The 19756-nt window shown below is 38.8% G+C and overlaps 1 protein-coding gene across 5 annotated transcripts in view; it reads left to right on the forward strand.

The window, feature by feature from the left end:
- LOC129942471 (uncharacterized) overlaps positions 1-19756 on the forward strand; it is an 86636-nt gene that overhangs the window by 58374 nt on the left and 8506 nt on the right. For 2 of the 5 annotated variants that reach the window (XM_056051440.1, XM_056051442.1), the window contains exons 9-14: positions 72-580; positions 688-987; positions 9441-9725; positions 10037-10136; positions 10249-10558; positions 10672-10845. In XM_056051440.1, the coding sequence (XP_055907415.1) occupies positions 72-580; positions 688-987; positions 9441-9725; positions 10037-10136; positions 10249-10558; positions 10672-10845 (1678 nt within the window). Of the gene's footprint in view, positions 1-71; positions 581-687; positions 988-9440; positions 9726-10036; positions 10137-10248; positions 10559-10671; positions 10850-19756 lie in introns of all 5 variants that reach the window. The other 3 variants (XM_056051443.1, XM_056051444.1, XM_056051441.1) reach the window with 2 other exon arrangements.

Genomic DNA, 19756 nt, shown 5'->3' on the forward strand with positions numbered 1-19756 from the left:
TTAAAGCTGCATATGTTCACAAGATTTCTGTTGTTGATCTTCTTCTTCTTCCTTCTATTTTATGCTGAAAGTCTAACGAGTTTATCGGGGATCTATGCCAGCGAGAATCTCTCGATTTTGTTCTCGTCCCATGTCGACATATTCCAACTTAAACGCCCACTCACTTTGCAAAATCACAAGCTCCTCATACCCCAAGTCGTCGATGATTCGGATGAAGTCAAAGCTGAACATCGAAATCCCTATGATTCTATAAATCCTAGCGATGTCCTTGCCATCGATAGTTCCATGTTCGATTTTAATAAAATTCACGATGACTCCGACACAAACAACAAAGAGGACGACCAAAGCAATGAGGACGAAGCTGCCGCTGCTGCTGCTGCCAAAATAACTCTTTGTCATGCATCGGAACTCCAACGCAACCGACGACGAAGCACCGACAGCCATCCCACTGATAATGAAACCGACGGAGTCCTCAGTATTGGTGACTTGGGATACTTCCCTGCCGACATGAATATCCTGGAACAATGCCCAACCGATCCAAATCATCTTTGTTTAAATGTGCTTGACGAGGAGGCTCCAGGTTCGTTTTTGTGTGTGTCCTTTGACGTTTTGAATTTTTTTTTCACCAACACGCATCTTGCGTTTTTTTGTTTTTGGCCTTATCCCATTCCTCTTTTCCTTTGACAGCTTTTACAATTAAAATCAAACAACCCTTTTTGGAGAATGCTCTTTTGTACAGCGGCGAGTACAGGGTACGGATTGCTTCCATTATAACTGACGCGACAACAAAAGGTGCACTTCAAGTTGCCGTCGTCGTTATTAACGAGGATAGCGTGGCTCATGAATTTAGCATTTGCATATGCGATTGCCCAAAGACCTGCGGATCGAGGACGACGGTGAAGAAGAATCTATCCCCGCATATCAGTGAAACGGCGTCCTTCCTCCTGCCATTGGAAGAGACCAAGAATACGAAGCTTTATTGCAACGGTAAGTAGGATATATTGCGTATTAAAACATCACATCTAACCTTTACTAGGCTATAGGCACAACAATAGCTTATGTCTCTCTCTTCTCTCCCACCTTCGAGAGGAACACTTTCCCATACCCATAGATAAAAAAGGATAGCCTGGAATTATTATGGTAATGCTACTCTTAATCCTCGAAGATGGAAGTTTTACGTTGCAATTCCTTTTTAAGCCTCAAGGACAGTAAAAACCTGAATACTGTAGACGACAATGTTGTACAGTGTGCAACCTCCATTTTGAATTTTTATTCAAATTTTATAAACTTTTTGTATATAATACGAAGGTAGTGAAAATGTTTTATACGGTTTTGTTTTGAGGGTTTTGAAAATGTTGCGTTAAGCCATAAACATAAAAAGGTATCATCCAGTGTGTTTTAATGCGAGTTTTCGGGATTAGAAATACTGGATAACGAGGTGCAGAGTTGGATATAGATAAAGTTTTTAATAACCATTGATGAGGGGCTAATGAGAGTTGAAAATGAGCTTATTATAAAGTTAGTATGATGGCAATAAATAGCTTTTATTATGCGAGTATTATGAGAGAAACTATAAGGAATATAATGTTATATAGAAAAAGAGGCAGTCTTGAGTAAGGTCTCTGAATTTTATGAATATAAGCCACATAACCGCATAACTTTTGGGATTAAATTTGTTTTATAAATTTATTTGCGAGTTTTGTTTTTTAGAATTTTGAATTTTATTAAACATTTTTGCGGCTTTGAGCTTCGTTAGAAATAATGTTTTGAATTTATCTGAATATTATTCAAGGAATTAAAATTTACAGTAATTTGAAATACTTCTGACGCTTCCCTATATTACATAGGAACAGACATTTTTATAAGTAATTTTTGTATCAAAGTCCTGATTTTTATCAACAAAACGCTGCTGATTTAATATTATGAAATTAAAGATTTTTTAAATTAAATTGAATTGAAAATCGGTTATTGGAAAAATTAAAATGGGAACGTATTCTTTTTGCAGCAAATAACAAAACTGTTAATATCCTCATGGAGTTGTAATAGATCGTTTATAGATTTTATGCTTTTGAAGATTTTTATATCATCAGCATAGATTAAAATGCTACTGTATAGTGCACAAACGGTACATCATTAATAGTTAAGATGAAAAGAAGAGGCCCTAAATTACTTCCCTGGGGAACTCCTGATGTTGCAATGAAATTGTTAGAGAAAACACCTGTGAATTTAACTTGATAATACTTGTTTTAAAGATGAGATGAAATCCATCTTATTAACTTTGTAGGAAACTCTTTTTCCCCTAAGCTTAAATGTGATGATATATATGAGAAAGTTAAAAGCTTTATACTAATCAATGAATAGTATCTGTCGAAATATAATTGCAGTTTAAATTCAAACTGTCACAAACAACTTGTTAAAAAAGTTTGGAAATTCTGGAAGTTAACAGAATTGTCTGTAATTAATAATTTAACACTTGTTACTCCTTTAAAAGACTGGTTTGGGAATTTGCCCAAATATGAAGAAGGGGAGATGCCCCTACCAACTTAAAAGACAATTGGAGGAATTCCATCTGGACTAGAGAATTAATCATCTTTAAGTTTTTTTCTATATAATGTACAGGGGATATTAATACCCTGAATACGCTTAAGTTTTAACACAGTGCGAGTGTTAGGAAAATGGGAAAGGATTTAAGAGGAGATACCAGTGCACATTGGCTTTCAAATTTTGATGATTGGAATGGGAGGCAAAAACAGAGTTGTGTAAAGAATTTTAATTTTTAAAGCTCTTTTTTGATCCTATCTAAAAGGCTAAAACTTATTTTATGGGCACCTGCCCAAATATGTGAGTTATATTCAAGTTTTGCACGAATGAAGGCTTTGTAAATTATAGCCAGATCAGAAGGGTGAACATTTTTTCACCGTCGGAGAAATCCTAAGTACCTTGCAGCGTTTTTGGCGATATCCAATATGTGATCTTTCCATAAGTGGTGACAGTTGATAACAGCATCACCCCCGATGCTGTTACGCTTTAACGACAGGAGACAGCATTCAGTTTTTGAAGCATTAAATTATACACGGTTTTTGATTCCCCATTGGACAATGCTGTCAAGTTCAGAATTTAATGAGCTTATCATACGCTGCTGTTGAAGATTAATATCCGAAGAACAAGGATGTGAATCTAGAAACTAATATGAAAAGCTGAATGTACTGTCATAAGCGAAACAGTTTAATGGATTAGAAGTGACAGGCAAGAGCTCGTTTTTGAATATGAGGAAGGGAGTCGGAGACAAAACGGAGCCCTGGGGAACTCCAGCATTTATTTGACGAGTTCTAGATTTGAAACCATCCAATATAATTTGTATTGAACGGTTCACAGGTAGTTTGTAATCCAAAGAAAAAGAGATTCATCAGTACCAAAAGCACGCATTTTCGATAAGAGAGCTACTCAAATCTACAGCACCTGAAGCCTCTTCCCAGTCAGTTGTAGCCAATCTCATTCCTCTTTTCAACTTGAAGGCAATACCAAGACGTACTGCCACCAGGTCAAGAGGTGGCGCCCCAGCCAATACTTGCAATGCCACCGTAGAGGCAGTGCGACATATTGGCAAGCAACCCAGGAGCATGACCCTCTGACAGGAAATAATTTTCTTCCTACCCAAGACTTGGTTGGCAGTGTCACACCAGATTGGCGCACCAAATGTTGCACAAGCAACAAATAGCCCCTCATAAATGAGGCGAACTGCCCTCCTGCTTAGGCCCCAATCCTTAACGAGAATGCGCCTAACCATCTGCACGACCGCGTTCAGTTTATTTTTCACCCGAACGAAATGTGGGAGAAAATTCAACCTCTCACCAAAGGTGATACCAAGATACGTAAATTCCTTCACATAGCTTAGCGAAACTTCACCAACTCTTACAGTAGGATTCATAGTGTCCAATAATTTGCCTTTCAGCAACATCATGGACGTCTTAACGACCGCTTTTTCAAAACCTACACTCTCGCCCCAAGCACTCACTCTACTCATGACCTCCGTGCCCCTCGAGACCTGTAGATTAGGAAAGAAAGAAATTGTTACGTAGTGGTTTTGCCAGCGTTGAAGCACACCTCTTCAGAACAATAGCAGGGATACTACCAGGGCCAGCGAATTTGTGTATGTCAAGGTCTTTTAGTACTCTTCCAACTGCACGAACATGAAAGAAGATTCGTCCCATAAAATCGAACAGGAGGACTCATTACGCTTACTACCAGTAAGCAAACTGTGCTGCAAGCAAATTAGTTTTAACAATCGAGCTCACATAGGGAGTGTCATTGTGGACGAGCGTTGGAACTGAAAATGACGTGGTGTTTCGTACGTTTTTTACAAATGACCATACATTTTTACATTGTTAAAGTACGAAACTGCAACGTCATTTCAAATTGGTGTATTCTCCATACCACAAGTAGATATGTGATCTAACTTTGTTGAAACTAGGTTTCCGAAAGTCAAAAGAATGTGAACAACCATGCGAATCAAAGTCAAGAAAAACGTCAAGGGTGGTGGTATTTATCTATATTCGGTGTAGCAGAGTTTGAATGAACTACGCCGTACTTATAGCGTTAGGTGAAATAACTAAATCGACTAGTAGATTAAAATAATTTTGAATACTGCTAACTTTCTGGAAATCCGTGGAAGTCCTTAAATTGATATGAACTCAATGATGCTTCTAAGTAAGGCAACGCCAATAATTTCAATTGTCAAGCTAAAAGGGAATGTTATGGAAGTTGTGAAAAAATTATTTCTAATAGCTATTAAGACTCCACCGCCTACTGAATTTTCTTTAGCCACGTGATGTTCATTCCTAAAAACAAAGAACTTCATGTTTCAGATAGTGGCATTCAACCCAGTTTCAATGAAAGCGAATAGATCGTATGGGAAAAACCCTAATTATTAAAAATCTTATTTGCTATGCTATGGAGCCCTCATACATGTTAGTACTAGGGGGATAACCCACAAAGTTCATTTAATTTGTGTTGTTATTAATTCTTTTAACCGAATTGTGCCTACAAGGAACCGTAAATACTTTAACCAAAGTGTAAGGTTTCCAGTTGCTACTGCAAATTGCCTTGAATAAAGTATGAGGTGCAGTTATTTTAAAAGAGGAAACGAAAATGTTTGATTTTCAATTCTAGGAATGTTGTCAATAATGGAGGAATGATAGGAAAAATCTGTTGCTAGAAAAATAGTTTAGGTACAAGATCGTCTCTCGAAGTTGATTGATCGTCAAAAATATTTGAAAGGAAGAACTTGTTAATTATTAATTCGACTAAAGGCATATTATTGGTCAATTCTTCGAAACTTTTGATTAATAATAGCCATATAGAAGAAGCCATATAGTTTTTCTGTTTACGCTTTAAAAAGCGTTCAGCGCAAAATCAATAATTAGCTGTTGAATTTTTGATTAATAAGACCCTGCTTGGCCAGTGTGCAAATTATTATAATTTCTTCTTAACTGATAAAGAATTTTTCAAATAATTCTCAGACAATTAGCAGTTCCATGAAAAATTTAAAGATTTGGAACAAGACAGTCTTGAAGCTAATTTCTTCATAAAGTCAAATTATAAGCAACGGTACTAGTCTTTACACATTCTCAAATAGATATCATCTCATTTCCCTTCACTGAATAAGTACTTTTAATTTGATTTTTTGGTGACGTCAGATAGCCAAAAAATTGAACCTTTACGTTGACTGTGAAGCTGTTTTTTAAGCCTTCAAATAATAAATCAGTAAAAATATAATATTTTAAATGCCAATTTAGTGTCAAAATGTGATGTTAGATCTGGATCTGATGATGTGAAGAAATGTAGGGGTACTATTTTTTTTGTTAGGACTACGTATGAGGCGTAGGACCTGGCTAGACTGAGCACCAGTTAAAGTAATTATTTATTCTAATATTTTAGTAGTTCATTGATATTTAAAAAAGTCTTTTCATAAATTTTTAGATTTTCCCTTATTTGTATTTTAATCTCAACATTCCTTTTATAAAAGGAAAAAAAACATCCGTAGAAGCATCTAACTTGTTTCATATTAGGTACTTTTTCATTCTTATAATTTAAAAAAATAGCTTAGTCTTCCTAATTTAAATCATTTACACTTTTACTGAATTACATGTTTACATTACGTTGTATCCCTTTAAACTTGGAATAACGATAACACCTTTTATTGCCTCTCCAGAATATAAAGTCCTTACTTTTCATCCTTACTTTCCCCTTCTTCCACATCCTAGTTTATGTTTTAAGTTTTCATTACAATTGGAAAAAATGCATATGCCAGTTTGTGCTTCAGCAGATTATTGAATTAAATTTACTGTTTTGCATCACGGGGTGGGTCACTGCTAAGGCATAACGCTAGCAGAGAAGGGTATCGACAATTATTCTGTGTTTCAATTCAGTAAATTTTCTTTTCAATTTTATCTGTTTTGGTTTCATACATTTTTTTTATTTTGCAATGACTGAAGCCCTAATTTAGACAGATTATCAACTTCTCGTAAACTTGATGCTTTGTCTGATTCCATCCAAAGAATTGTTTTGTCCTATCCTCGCAATGAAATCGTTGTTACGGGCGATTTCGATGTACACAATTCTTCATTGCTTCAACATTAAAGCCAGACAACACCCGATGGAGTGTGTTTAGAAATCTTCGTTGATTTGAACCACCTAACTCAGCTGGTCAACGAGCCCACCCGAATATCGGACGTTGAAGGTCGAGCAGAAAACACACTTGACTTGTTTCTTACCTCTGACCCTGATAAGTACACTGTTAGTGTTCTATCTCCTCTAGGCACATCTGAAAATTGTGTTATATCAGTAAATTTCTCGTGTCAAAACTGTTCAGTTAAAGAAAGAGCTCCTAATGGAACCGTTTGACAATACCAGAAAGCCAACTGGAACGGTCTTAATAATTACTTCTGGATCTTTAACTGCACAACGCCCATATTCGATTTCTCAAATTTGTACATGAACAAAAATTACAAAAATTAAAACATGAGGAATTATTCCTCTTCCTCGGTTCCTAAACTCGTTGTCAATGACACTCCTTTTGTTAGATCTTAAAAGAAAGCTAATCTCTTTGCTAGGCAGTTTGCCACCAATTCTACGATCCCAGTGAGTGTTATGACTCCGCCTGTACTTGAGCGCGTTAGTGATTCTATGGGACCAATTTTTTTTCGCACTCGTACTGTGGCAAGAGTCCTTAGAGATCTAAACACACATTAATTGTTCTAGAGAGGTGTTCTTCAACGCTGGCAAAATCACTGCGTAAGTTTTTTCATCTGTCCTACTCCTCAGATCTCGTTCCAAGTAGATGGGAAACCGCATTTGGCAAGCCCATACCCAAAAAGGGCAAATCTTTCTCACCCTATAATTACCGACCGATTGCACTTACGTCCCTTCTTGCCATGTTCATGGAAACGCTGATTAATTATCAGCTCAAGAAATGTCTCAAAGGTCGAAAGCTTCTTAATGACCGGCAGTACGGCTTTCGAAGCACTAGGTACACTGGTGATCTCATTATTCATCTCATCGAATAGTGGAGCTAATCTTTACATCGTTTTGGAGAAAGTAAGAGTGATATTTCAAAAATATTTGATAGGGTTACGCAATAGGCTCTATTATTGAAAATGCGTGGTTTTGATTTTCATGAATTCCTGCTTCATTGGATTATAGTAATTAGAATTACCTTTCGGATTGTTCGATACACGTAGAATTGTATATGTATTCAAGTCTGGAAACCATAAAATAAATTCAGGTGTGCCCCAGAGCTCTGTTCTATCTCTAACACTTTTTCACATTTTAATTAATGATCTCCTGTCTGTAACTTCTACACCAATACATTGTTTCGCTGACGATAGTACTCTTAGCTTTTCATATTCGGTTTCAGACTCACATCCCTCTTCTTTGGATGTGGAACTGCAACGACAAAATATGATAAGCTCATTAAATTCCGACCTAAACAGCATTGTTCAATGTTGATTAAGTAACCGCGTTTAATGCTTCGAGAACGCAACGTTATCTTGTATTGTTTAAGCGAGATATACCGCCATTGCCATTATCCATGGATGCCACTTGCATCAATGAGACTGAACAACTCGATATACTCGGTATGTGTGTCACCAACCACCTCTTGTGATTGATCACATACACGATGTCACCAAAAATGTTGCAAGGTGTTTGGGTTTCCTTAGGTGAAGCAAGAAATATTTTATCCTTCTGATCTCACTGTGTTACCAACAAGACTTACATACGTCCAAAGCTTGATTATAACTCCTATCTCTGGGCTGGCGGTCCTGCAACTTACTCGATAGATGATAATATCACCATTAATTCATTTACTTCGCTTGAACATCGTCGTAAGGTCTCTTGTTTGACCCTTTTTTCCGTTATTTTAATGGCTTATGCTCTAGTGAAATAGCCATTTGCATTCCTCCCCTTAAAAAGTTCAACCGTAATACTCACGCTTCCAGGAATGCTCATCAGTATACCCTCGAGCCCAACTTCGGCCGTACTGTGAAATACAGAGATTCGTTCTTTAGCCGTACTACGCGAATGTGGAATGCCTTACCACACTCTGTCTTTCCTAGTCATTGCAATATTCAGGAATTCAAAACCCATGTGCACCGACATCTCCTTTCAAACCCTCCCCCCTTTTCCTAGTGCTCACACTGTGCATCTGCATAATAAGGGGAGTAATATCCCCTGGAGTGTGCGTCAATTACACAAAAAAAAGTAAGCTTTTTATAGTAAGTCTCCATTTTTGCGACTATGAATGTCATGCTTTCAAGGCTTTTCTAGGTTAATGGCACTTTTACTGACATAACTATTCAGTTATGTTATTAAGGAAATGATTACAAGAATAAATAACTTATTACTAAATCCTGCCTTAGTTTGGTTTATCAAACCGAATCCAGAACTATCTGCTTACTTTAGTGAACAATATTGATCTGCTCTAGATTCTATTATGTTTGTTACTTTCTCTGCTCTTCTGTACCTTCCCTACAGTGTATAAATTCTAAACTGAAGCCAGGCTATCATATTTACAAAGAGGACCAAAAACTTCTCACATGACAATACAAATTTTTGTTTGAGCGATTTTAGTTTTTCTCCATTTTCTACTTCTCTAAACCCTTTTTTGTAACAGTCTTTTGTTTGTGACATATGACGTCCTCCTCGATCTAAGTGCATTCTATTACGCTCAAAGCTGTCATATCTGCTGCACTGCACTCCATATTGTCTGTGGCACACATCGTCATCACTCGTCCCTGTCCTAGCCCCTCACCAACCCCTCCCTTAAATACACTACACACAGGAACACTTGACATTCTTGCACCTTGTTTCGTTTTACGCGACACTCCGTTTTTTTTTCGTCCTTTTTGTATTTTTTTCTTCATCATCCGTTATCCTTTCAGTTGAAGTAAAGTCACCCGATCAAAAAGTAATTTCAAAACGAAAATTTATAGTTCAACCTACAGCCCGTTGCCTGTGTATCTGGGATTGCGACTGTCACTGCATTCAGGACCTAGTGTCGCACGTTGACTACGACGTTTGTCAAAAGCTCGGTGACTACGAGGAACAGGAAGCCGGATTTATCGAGGGCGGAGTGCTTGATGGCCAGAACTTGACAGGATGGCGGTGGTTTTGGTGGCGAATGAACTATTATGCCTTCAGCTTGCTGCTCTGCATGTTGTTTCTGGGTTGAGTATACAATTTCGAATATCATCGATTTGATCTGGGAATTTGGGAGTGGGGAGGAACGTGAACGAGGACGGGAAGAGCTCATGAAGTGTCTTGGTTCTTCGTTGTCATCGATGTCGTTGTCGTTGTTGTCCTTTGGAACGATGCGATGGCAACGATGCCCATTAAATTGCATCGCTACCGCGCTATATCGACTTGACATCACTTCATATTTCTCGACCCTCCTATCCCCTCCCGATACTTGATACACAGTTAAAAAGAAGGAAGAAAACAATTTTCTAAAGACGTTGGTTTTATTATTTTTTGGCAGGACTCCTTAAAGCCGTTGTGGGAGCACTGTGTCTGCGGCGTTTTGATAGATGTGGCTATGATTACGTGCAACCGCTACGGAAGTACGACTACGCAAGCAGGTTGGTTAGGTGCATACCTTTGCGGTATGCACAGGCACACCGTAAACTGGGTCATTATGCATTGTGACTTCACGAGGGCTTAAGCTTATCCTTTCTTCTTATTTTTTCATAGATGCCGTCGATTTTTTATCAACATTGTGTTCTTCGTAGTGTTGCCATTCATTTGTTGTTGCAACTGCTTCATCCCCAACGAGGAGGACTTATTGGTGGGCACCACCGAATGGCAATGCTCTCTCATCCAACACGATTTCTATAAGGATAACAGCGATGATGGTGACAGTGACGGCGGCGGCGGCGGTGGTGCTGCTGATGGAATATGGAAGAAGCCTTTAGGGCTGTACTGCGACAACGATGGTTATGGTCAAAATGCCATCGACAACAATGATGACGATGACGAGGAAACCATCCTCCGGCTCAGTCAAGTATGCATCATGTCTTGTGTATCGCTTCATCGTAATAATGAAGGAAATTGAACACAACTTGTTTTTTACTATCTTCTTTATTTTTGGCCTAAAAATCGATTTCACTTCATCAGAGTTTCGAAAGCGTTGGAACGGGAAGAGGTTCAAGATTGGATGGCAGTCAATCAAGAGTGTCGATAAGCGAACTTCTGCTAAAAACTTGTGAATATGACGATGACGAAGAGGAACGTGACATGAACTACGTATTGAATGCGCTCTCTGAAAGCCAGGAATCCATCAAAATGCTTGTAAGTATGTTCCAATACCTATAGAAAAAGAGAGAAAGATATACATAGAGAAAGAGTGTGAGTGTTTTTATTGCGTGTTTAGTGTGTTTTCTTGGTAATAATTGTTTTATAATCCCTGTTAACTTCTGACAGAACAATTATTTTAAGTTTACAACTGCTATTAAAGTGCTTAATTTAGTTTATGATGATGTGTTCTGCGTTACGTTTGAGCAGAGTTGCCACCACACTATTATTTAAAACGAACTTATAAATTCACCCTAAATGATGTAAGATAGAATGAGGTATTAATGTTAAGGCCCTTAAATTCAAATAGTTGTATAGTTACTGATTCGTTAAGTATTGTTAACTTTCCAATTTTTCGAATTTTTCGAAGTTTCAAGACCTTTCAAACTAGATTCATGGTTTAAGAGAGATATGTGTCAGGATATTCCGGATACATTTTTTCGTTGCCCATACCTCAGGAACCAGAATTAAATTTGTATTCAAAGATAAGAGCATCAAGATATGCAGACTTGGCGTTTAAGAGAATTTAATTGACAGCAATTTAAAGGATGAGAGAAGTGCACCAGAAGAAGAAGCTGCTAGAAAGTGTAACGGTAGGACCGTCTAAAAAACTACCAAAGAGCTCATTGAGGGTAAGAGCTTAGAGTTTTGAATGAGGATCAGCTTATGAAGTGGAAGGAATATTTCCCAATACTCAACGTTACCCCTAAGTAAAGAAGACCACCTCAAAGACACAATCGACGCCAAAAAAGCAGGATCCCGCAATTGATCTTCCAGTGTGGATCATATCAACACTTTGCAAATCATCATCGAACCGTTTTTGAAAAGGAGTTTGACATCGTCAGTAGACTTATCCTATGTAAATTCATTGCAATTATCAATCAACAGGGGTTAGGCAAGGCTGTATGCTTTCACCAATATTATTTATGTTGATCTTGAAACTTCCTCATCAATTGAAGTCAATATTTGTGTGCGGTAGAAATGGCTGAATCATTCAAAGCAGAAGGCGATTACTTAGTAGGGAGCATGCACCAACTCATCTTAAAAATATGGTCGGAAGAAAGCTTTCCTGTTGAGTGGAATTTCAGCATAGTTTGTCCAATATCTATGAAAAGAAGCCCACTTAATTTGCTCTAACTGCAGTGTTATCAGTCTCCTGAACATTGCATATAAGATCCTTTATGTCATATTATGTAAACGCCTGAAGACGTATTCGTCAAAAACGTGATATGTCCTTATTAGTGTGGCTTCAGACCAGTAAAATCCATTTTTTACTAAATATTCACATTACAACAGATCTTGGAAAAACTCAAGAACTTTTAATCGATACCCACCATCTCTTATCGATTTTAAAGCCACGTATGACAGCATCTATAGGAAAGAGCTCTACAGAGCAATGTCTAGTTTTGGCATCCTTGTCAAACTTATCCGCTTGTGCAGAATGCAAGATGCTCTGTCAAGGTCAGAAAAGATTTCACCGTTGAGGACTTTTTTTACCTAGGCACCGCTATAAATTCAGAAAACGACACCAGCGCTGATATGAAACTCAGAATAACTTCTGAAAATCGCTGCTTGTATAGTACCCGTGCCATGATTGTTAGTGCATTGGACTGTCATGCGAGAGGTCTTGGGTTCGATCCGCCTGTGCGATCTAAAGCTTTATTCACGGGTACTGCCTCTTGCAAGGAATTGACAAATTCTTCTAGAGTAATTCTTGTCATGAAAAGTGCTTTCTGAAATTAGGTGTTTGAATTCGGCATATAAACTGTAGTGCCCCTCCATATCTACAATAACTCGCACACAGGAATGGTTGAGAATTGTAAGTCACAAGACCCTGGTTCTCGACGGACTGTTGCGCCACTTAATTTATTTATTTATTGATTCGCTGCTTCTTTGCACTTAGAAGGCAATAGGCTGTACAACAGCACTAATCACGTTTAAAAAATAAGAGTCCAACGAATAAGATGGCTTGGTCATGTAGAGCGAATGGACTTTAACGCTCCAGCGCGGAAGATTTTTAAATACAATCCGAGGGACGGAGCAGTAGATGAAGACTGCGACTCAGGTGGCGCACGCAGGTTGAGGAAGACCTCAATGAACTTTGCGTGCAAAACTGGAGACAGCTAACTAAGGACCGAGTTGGATGAAGACGCATGTTGGTTGAGGCCCAGGTCCGCTCGAGATGGTAAACGATTTTCAGTATCTTTGGAGTATTGTCTCTACGGATGGCGGAACTGAACTGGACGAAAACAGTCGTATCAAGGAAGCAAAGTCTTCTTGTAGAATACTGTCGCAAATATAGAAAAACAACTCTCTTAGCTCAAAAAATAAGCTAGACACTGTTACAAGAAAGTTGCAATCGCTTGTATATAGATGTGTTCGCAACATATTTAGAATTGTTTGGCCCAGCTGTTTAAGAATAACCTAATAGCTGACCGGTGTGCACAGCTCAAAGCAAAACCTGTTAAAAGAAAAGAAGACGATACATTACTAAGTTCGTTGGATGAACAAGTCCGAAGGTGTAAAGAACACTTTTCCTCCTTTTTAAACCGAGTGAATGTTAAAAAAACAACGTGCATCTGATGCCTTCTGAGGCCCTAATAAGATAATTCCCGAATCCGCACCGTTGCCGCAATTAAAGCATCCAATAACAACAAATTGGTAGGGCTTGATGGAATTCCAGCAGACCTTTTTCAAGCAGCGCCAACATCATCAAGCGATCCACTCAGAAAAGAGGCCTGGAACACCGAAAGCTTCCCCGATGAGCGGAAGAAAAGAATGACATTAAGCTCCCAAAAAAATGGAGATCTTACAAAGGGCGAAAACTGGAGAGAAATTCACGTTCTTCCTGCCGTTGCCAAAATAGCAGCAATAATCATAATGGAACGCATCAGAGAACGCCTTGAGGCCACACTCGATGCCGAATAAGCACGATTCCGGGCTGGATTCTCTTGTATTGATCATATCAACACCCTGCTGCGTTCTGTTGTCAATATTGTTTTTGTTGGTGATAAGCGATGTACTGCGCGACCTATGTCGATGTCAGCATACCCAGGGAAACACATAACGGATGTTCCCACAGGTGTGGGAAATACGATGACACCAAATAATAATAAAATGCATTTGGCAATCGTCTGTACTCGTTAGAGTTCCAAGAAATTATGAAATTGCTGATATTGGCAAATGCATTCGATCCACATAAGTTTCTTGCCAAAATTATTATTTAGAATTAGTTAGTTGAATCTGGTACACCAATAAAACAAGTTGCTTTACCTTTTTTAAAAGAGTGTTTTCATTAATAAAAGAACATAAGTCGCGCGGCTTTCTCAGGAAGGGGAAGGATCAAATGCACTTTGACATCCTATTTAAAACACATGGATTACGCGGACGATGTTTGCTTATGTAGGATCATAAATCCCCATCTTATGAGAGCAAGTGTGGAGACAGAAGCAGAAGTCGTGTTTCTGAAAATTATTTCCGGCAAAAAAAAAAATGATCAGCCTTGGAACTTGACCATCCTCTCAAATAAATATTTTCTCGCAACCGGTTAAAAAAGTGGAGACCTTTCAATACCTTGGAAGTATCGTCTCCATCTAAGGTGGAACCAAACAAGCAAACCGCCGCTTGGTATAATGTCGAAAATTTGGATTAATAACTATATTCCTGAAAAACAAAGCGACGACTGTTTCCCACAAATGTCGAATCTATGCTTCTTTATGTTTGCAGGACGTGCAATGTCTTCGTGTAAGCGTAGTAGAGGCCCTATGCCCCTTAAGGGGTTAACAACGGAATTACGAGGCCTGAGGACCTAGAACCATTGAATCTATTATATATGAAGGTGAAAGTGGAAGTGGATTGGCCATACGCTTATAAAAAGCGATGGCAAGAATTGAAGACTATTTTAAACTTCTATAATATTCTGTTGAATCTCCAAAATGCTCTTGTTCACTTTAGAAACGATAAACCACAGTAACTGAATAATAAATTATTTCATATTCAGTCAAAATAGAGCCGTCATACTTTAACTCTCTCGTAGTACCCGTGGCATGATGGTTAGTGCGTTGTACTGTCATGCAAGGGGCCTTGGGTTCAATTTTCGCGGGTACTGCCTCTTGCGAGGAATTGGCAAATCCTTCAAGAGTAATTCTTGTCATGAAGAAGTGCTTTCACAAACTAGCCATTCGCATTCGGCCTAAAATTGTAGGTCCCTTCCATTCCTGACAACAGTACTCGCACACAGGAATGGTTGAGAGTCGTAAGTCACTAGGCCCTGGTTCACAACGGACTGTTGCGCCACCCCATTTGATTTGATTTGATACTTATAACTCCCTTAGGTAAGGTTAGGTTATAGTGGCTGTCCAAGATGGAAACGGACACGCTTAGGCCAGTTTAATGGCCCGTTGTGATACCACATGCTTGAGCTTGAGGCTTCCTCCTAAGCTCAATGGAACCAGTTTGAATCATTTACGAAACGTGAGAGGCTGATTATACTGATATGATTTAGATCGTTATAGAAGAATTCTCTTAGGTAATTCTTGCGTTTTCGAGCCAGAGCAGGGCATGTGCAGAGAAGATGAAGGACTGTTTCTTCCTCTTCTTCATCCATACAGCTTCTGCAAAAGTCACTTGAGAAAACGTATAGACTTGTGACTTGCTCTTCTATTAGACAGTGTCCGGTTATGACACCTATCATCGAGCTTACATGCGATTTGATTTGAGAGAGCAAGCACCTTGAACGTTTTAAATCCAGTGTTGGCCAGATATTTTTTGTGACTTAACACGTGGTGATGTTGGTCCACCTGGTGCCTGCCCTCCTTACAGCGTCTTGCATTAACAACAGTTTACAAGTAGCGATTGGTATGCCAGTACGTGCCAAACGTGGTAGGATGGGCTGTACTGTACCGTTCCTGGCGAGTGCATCTACATTACAGTTACCTGGAACGTCTCTATGGCCCGTCACCTAGCAAAGGTGAATATTAAACTGTTGTGCCATCTTTATTAGAGATAATGGACAATTATGGACTGTTTGAGTTGTAGAGATAGAGTCCAGTGATTTTATAGCGGGAAGGCTATTTGAGAAAATTCGGATATCAGAAATTGATATCACGTTTTCCTTAAGCCAGGACAAGACTTCCATTATCGCCAAAAGTTCCACCTGGAAAACGCTACAATGATTGGGAAGGCGGAATGAGAGACTTAATTTCAGTCGTTCCTTCTTTTGTTCTTAACCCATCTCTGTAAAAATGAATTGACTCATACTCCTCAGTCTCCATTAAGGATGAACTGTCTACAACTTTTGTAGAGTATGGAATTCCGATTGGAGAGGGCTTGGGTGCATCGTCACAATCTTTTAGGAGAGAAGACGACGTCCCAGGCCCACCAACCACTAGTTCAATTTCGGTTATTTTTGGAGTCCCATTATCCTTATCTTTTTTATAGCCCTCGTTCAAGACTAGAGGCACCAAGGATTCTTTATTGAGTACCACAATGACACTCCTATAAATACCCTTCACTTCCTCTAGCTTGGCTATCTTCCAGTTATTTGTCGGAAGGAACAAACTCTGATCGTCTCGAGAATGTCCTCGATAGCAGCAGGTTCGATTGGAATCCAAGTGCGGGCTCTAGGTCTGCTAGGAATGTCTTCCTTACCAACAACCTCGAGCTTCGCACCTGGCCAAACTTTACCTAACCGGCTGGCAGCGACCTCGTATAAATCACAAAACCTCTGGTCGCCACAAACCATTAGTTTGACATGGCCTTGATGCCAACCCCCATCGCTTATGAAAGGAAGTGGTGCTGGAAGCTCCCTCAAATACTTAAAAAGCCACCCGAGAGCTTAACCTTGCCATCATAATTGCTGCTGTCAATGACCGCAACCACGACTTTGCCATTCGCGACGTCACTAAAACTGGATTGTTCCTTGATGGGATTGAGGGGAGTGGGGTGTTGTGCACCCGAGTTTTTTTTGGTGTCAGTACGGTCCCCACAAGAGACCGTTCAAGTTTAGACGTAGAATCCTTACTGGTCCTTGTTGTTGCCAGTATGCGTTTAGCCCATTCGACGCTATCGGATTGCTGCGGTGTTCTTTCAGCCTCAGATGATGCACCAAAGGCCTTAAGGATTATCGCCGCTTGCCTTAGGTATCGCTACCTCCATATTCTCGTTAGTACGCTACTCTCTTTACTCGAACCCTTTTTAAATGCGTCTGTAAATGTAAATATCCAATAGTAGGATTTTTAGTGACTTGGGACACGCGGTTTATAGAGAGAACCCCTGCGTTAATCCCAATAAAACAATTTCGTAAGTTAATTATTTGAACCTTAAATCCTATCTTTCCCACCCCAAATGAATAAACAATGTTCATCCTTAAAGTATCAACGCAGCCTTAAGTTGTTATGATTCGATTTTTAAAAGTTGCTACACCCCTCATATGTAATTAAAAATCAATCAGAAAGTGCGTATAAACATTTTCATATTTATTTCATTTCCATAAATATATGTTTTTGTACATTACACATGTTTTAATCTCATCGTGTTATTTGGTTTCAATCTCATTTATTCGCATTTTCCTATATTCATATTAACTTAAATAATATTGCTATATCGAAATATTGTGCATTTATTTGGAAATTGTATAATTTTCCAAGTTTCCATTTGTCTGTCGCGTCGTCATCCTTGTCAAACCAAAAGCAGGACTATGATGATGATGATAATGATGTTACATACTTCACGTATGTTTACATACATAGATAGGTACATATATAGAATCTGTTGAAATGAAATATACATATTTATCATTTGAGAATTTATGCAATTATTTGATTTAAATTTCCAATCGAATTATAATGCAATCGAAGTAATTTAATTGATTTACCATTTTCATATATTGAACTCTGTATACACATTCACTATACACGTTACGTGTTGAGCAACAATGTTCATGTAAAATTGTGCTACATTACTTATCTATACATAAATGTGTCTTTCCCATGTTAAGAAATTAAATTCTGATTTTAGATATCTTTTTAATTTACATAACAGAAAATATAAAAAATAGCTTACAAAAGCCTATCTTAGCTTTTATATCCTTGACATACTGTACATTTTTGCTGACTTTAAAACCTTTTGTATTGATAACAATGAAACATTGTCATCTACTGGGAAAGGATAAATATAATTTAATTCAAGACTCATAGTAAAAGTATGAAATAATAGAACATTTTATGGTTAACAAATATAATTTGATGTTTTATTGTATTTGAAATTCGTAGAAAGAGTTTGGTAAAAAAGTAATATTAAAAATTTTCAAAATTGCATTTAAGAAAATCAATGAAAAGATCATGAATAATATTGTCGTTGTCTGTATTAATAGCGGTGCCTAGGTAGACAAAGTCCTTAACTACCTCAAAGTTATAGCTGTCCATGGTGACGTTTTGTCTAAGACGTCGTCGTTCAGTGTCCTTTTTTGATGACAGCATATACTTGGTCTTGCCGTCATTGACCACTAAACCCATCTTCTTCGCTTCCGTCGCAATGCTCAAAAACGCTCCACTGACATCACGATTTGATTTTCCAATTATGTCAATATCATTTGCGTGTCCGAGTTATTTGGATAGGCCTTTTGAAGATTTTGCTTCTAGTGTTTACGGTTGAGTTTTGCAAAATTCTTTCCAGAACGATGTTGAAGAAGTCGCATGACAGTGCATTGCCTTGTCTGAAATCTTTTTTGGCATCAAATGCATCGGTAAGAGCTTTTCCGACCTTGATAGAGCAGCTTGCATTCTCCATCGTCATTCTGCACAAACGGATAAGTTTGACAGGGATGCCAAAACTAGACATTGCTCGTTAGAGCTCTTCCCTATAGATGCTGTCATACGCGGCTTTAAAATCGATAAAGAGATGGTGGGTATCGATTTGAAGCTCCTGGGTTTTTTCCAAGATCTGCCGTAGTGTGAATATTTGGTCGATAGTGGACTTTCCTGGTCTGAAGCCAAACTGATAAGGACCAATCAGGTTGTTGACGAATGGCTTCAGACGTTCACATAATACGGCAGAGAGGATCTTATACGCGATGTTAAGGAGACTGATGCCTCTGTAGTTGGCGCAATTTAGAGGGTCTCCTTTCTTATGTATTGGGCACACTATGCTGAGATTCCACTCATCGGCGATGACGTCAGCTCCAGCAGCTTTGTTTGACTAAAGTTTAGATATAGCTATCTTTACTTCGTCGATATCGGGTAGGCGGAATTGTTGATCTGCGTTGCCTAGGTTGAGTGATTCAACCCTTACAGCGGAATTCGATTCGTCATTGACGTTATATAATTTGGTGAAATGATATTTCTATATTATCAACGTAGACTTCGGTTCTACTACGATGTTCTCCTGATCGTCTTTACGGGCCTCGGTTCGTGGCAGGTACCCTTGGGAGGTTTTTTTACCTTTTGGTAAAATTTACGAACCTCATTCCCTCTATTTTCTCGATCGCGCGCTTCTCATGCTTCCTTTTTTTCCATCTAAGAAGCTAGTGTTCCTCTCTCCTCTTCTGCTCGTAGAACTCGCGACCAGCTCTAGTCCTTTTGTGCAGCGCCGTTTTGTAGGCCTCTTGTTTCGCTGCGTGCGCTTGCTGACATTCGTTGTCAAACCAGAGGTTTTGCTATGGTGGCTGTGTGAAACCAAGCACTTCAGAGGTGGCATCTCTGATGGCTGCAAGGCAATGTTGCCACTGGTTTTCAATGCTTAATGCAGGCAGCATAGAGCTATTTAAGAGGTTATTAGAGACTCGATCTGAAAAGTACTTGGCAGTCTTTTGCGATTGTAGCCATCTATCGTCGAATCTTCTCACAGTACTTCCTAGTTTTGGCTTGGACCGGGATATACGTAGCCGTAACATAGCTACAACGAGGTAGTG

This window comes from Eupeodes corollae, chromosome 1 (genome assembly GCF_945859685.1).
Source record: "Eupeodes corollae chromosome 1, idEupCoro1.1, whole genome shotgun sequence".
In the NCBI taxonomy this organism is placed as follows: domain Eukaryota; kingdom Metazoa; phylum Arthropoda; class Insecta; order Diptera; family Syrphidae; genus Eupeodes; species Eupeodes corollae.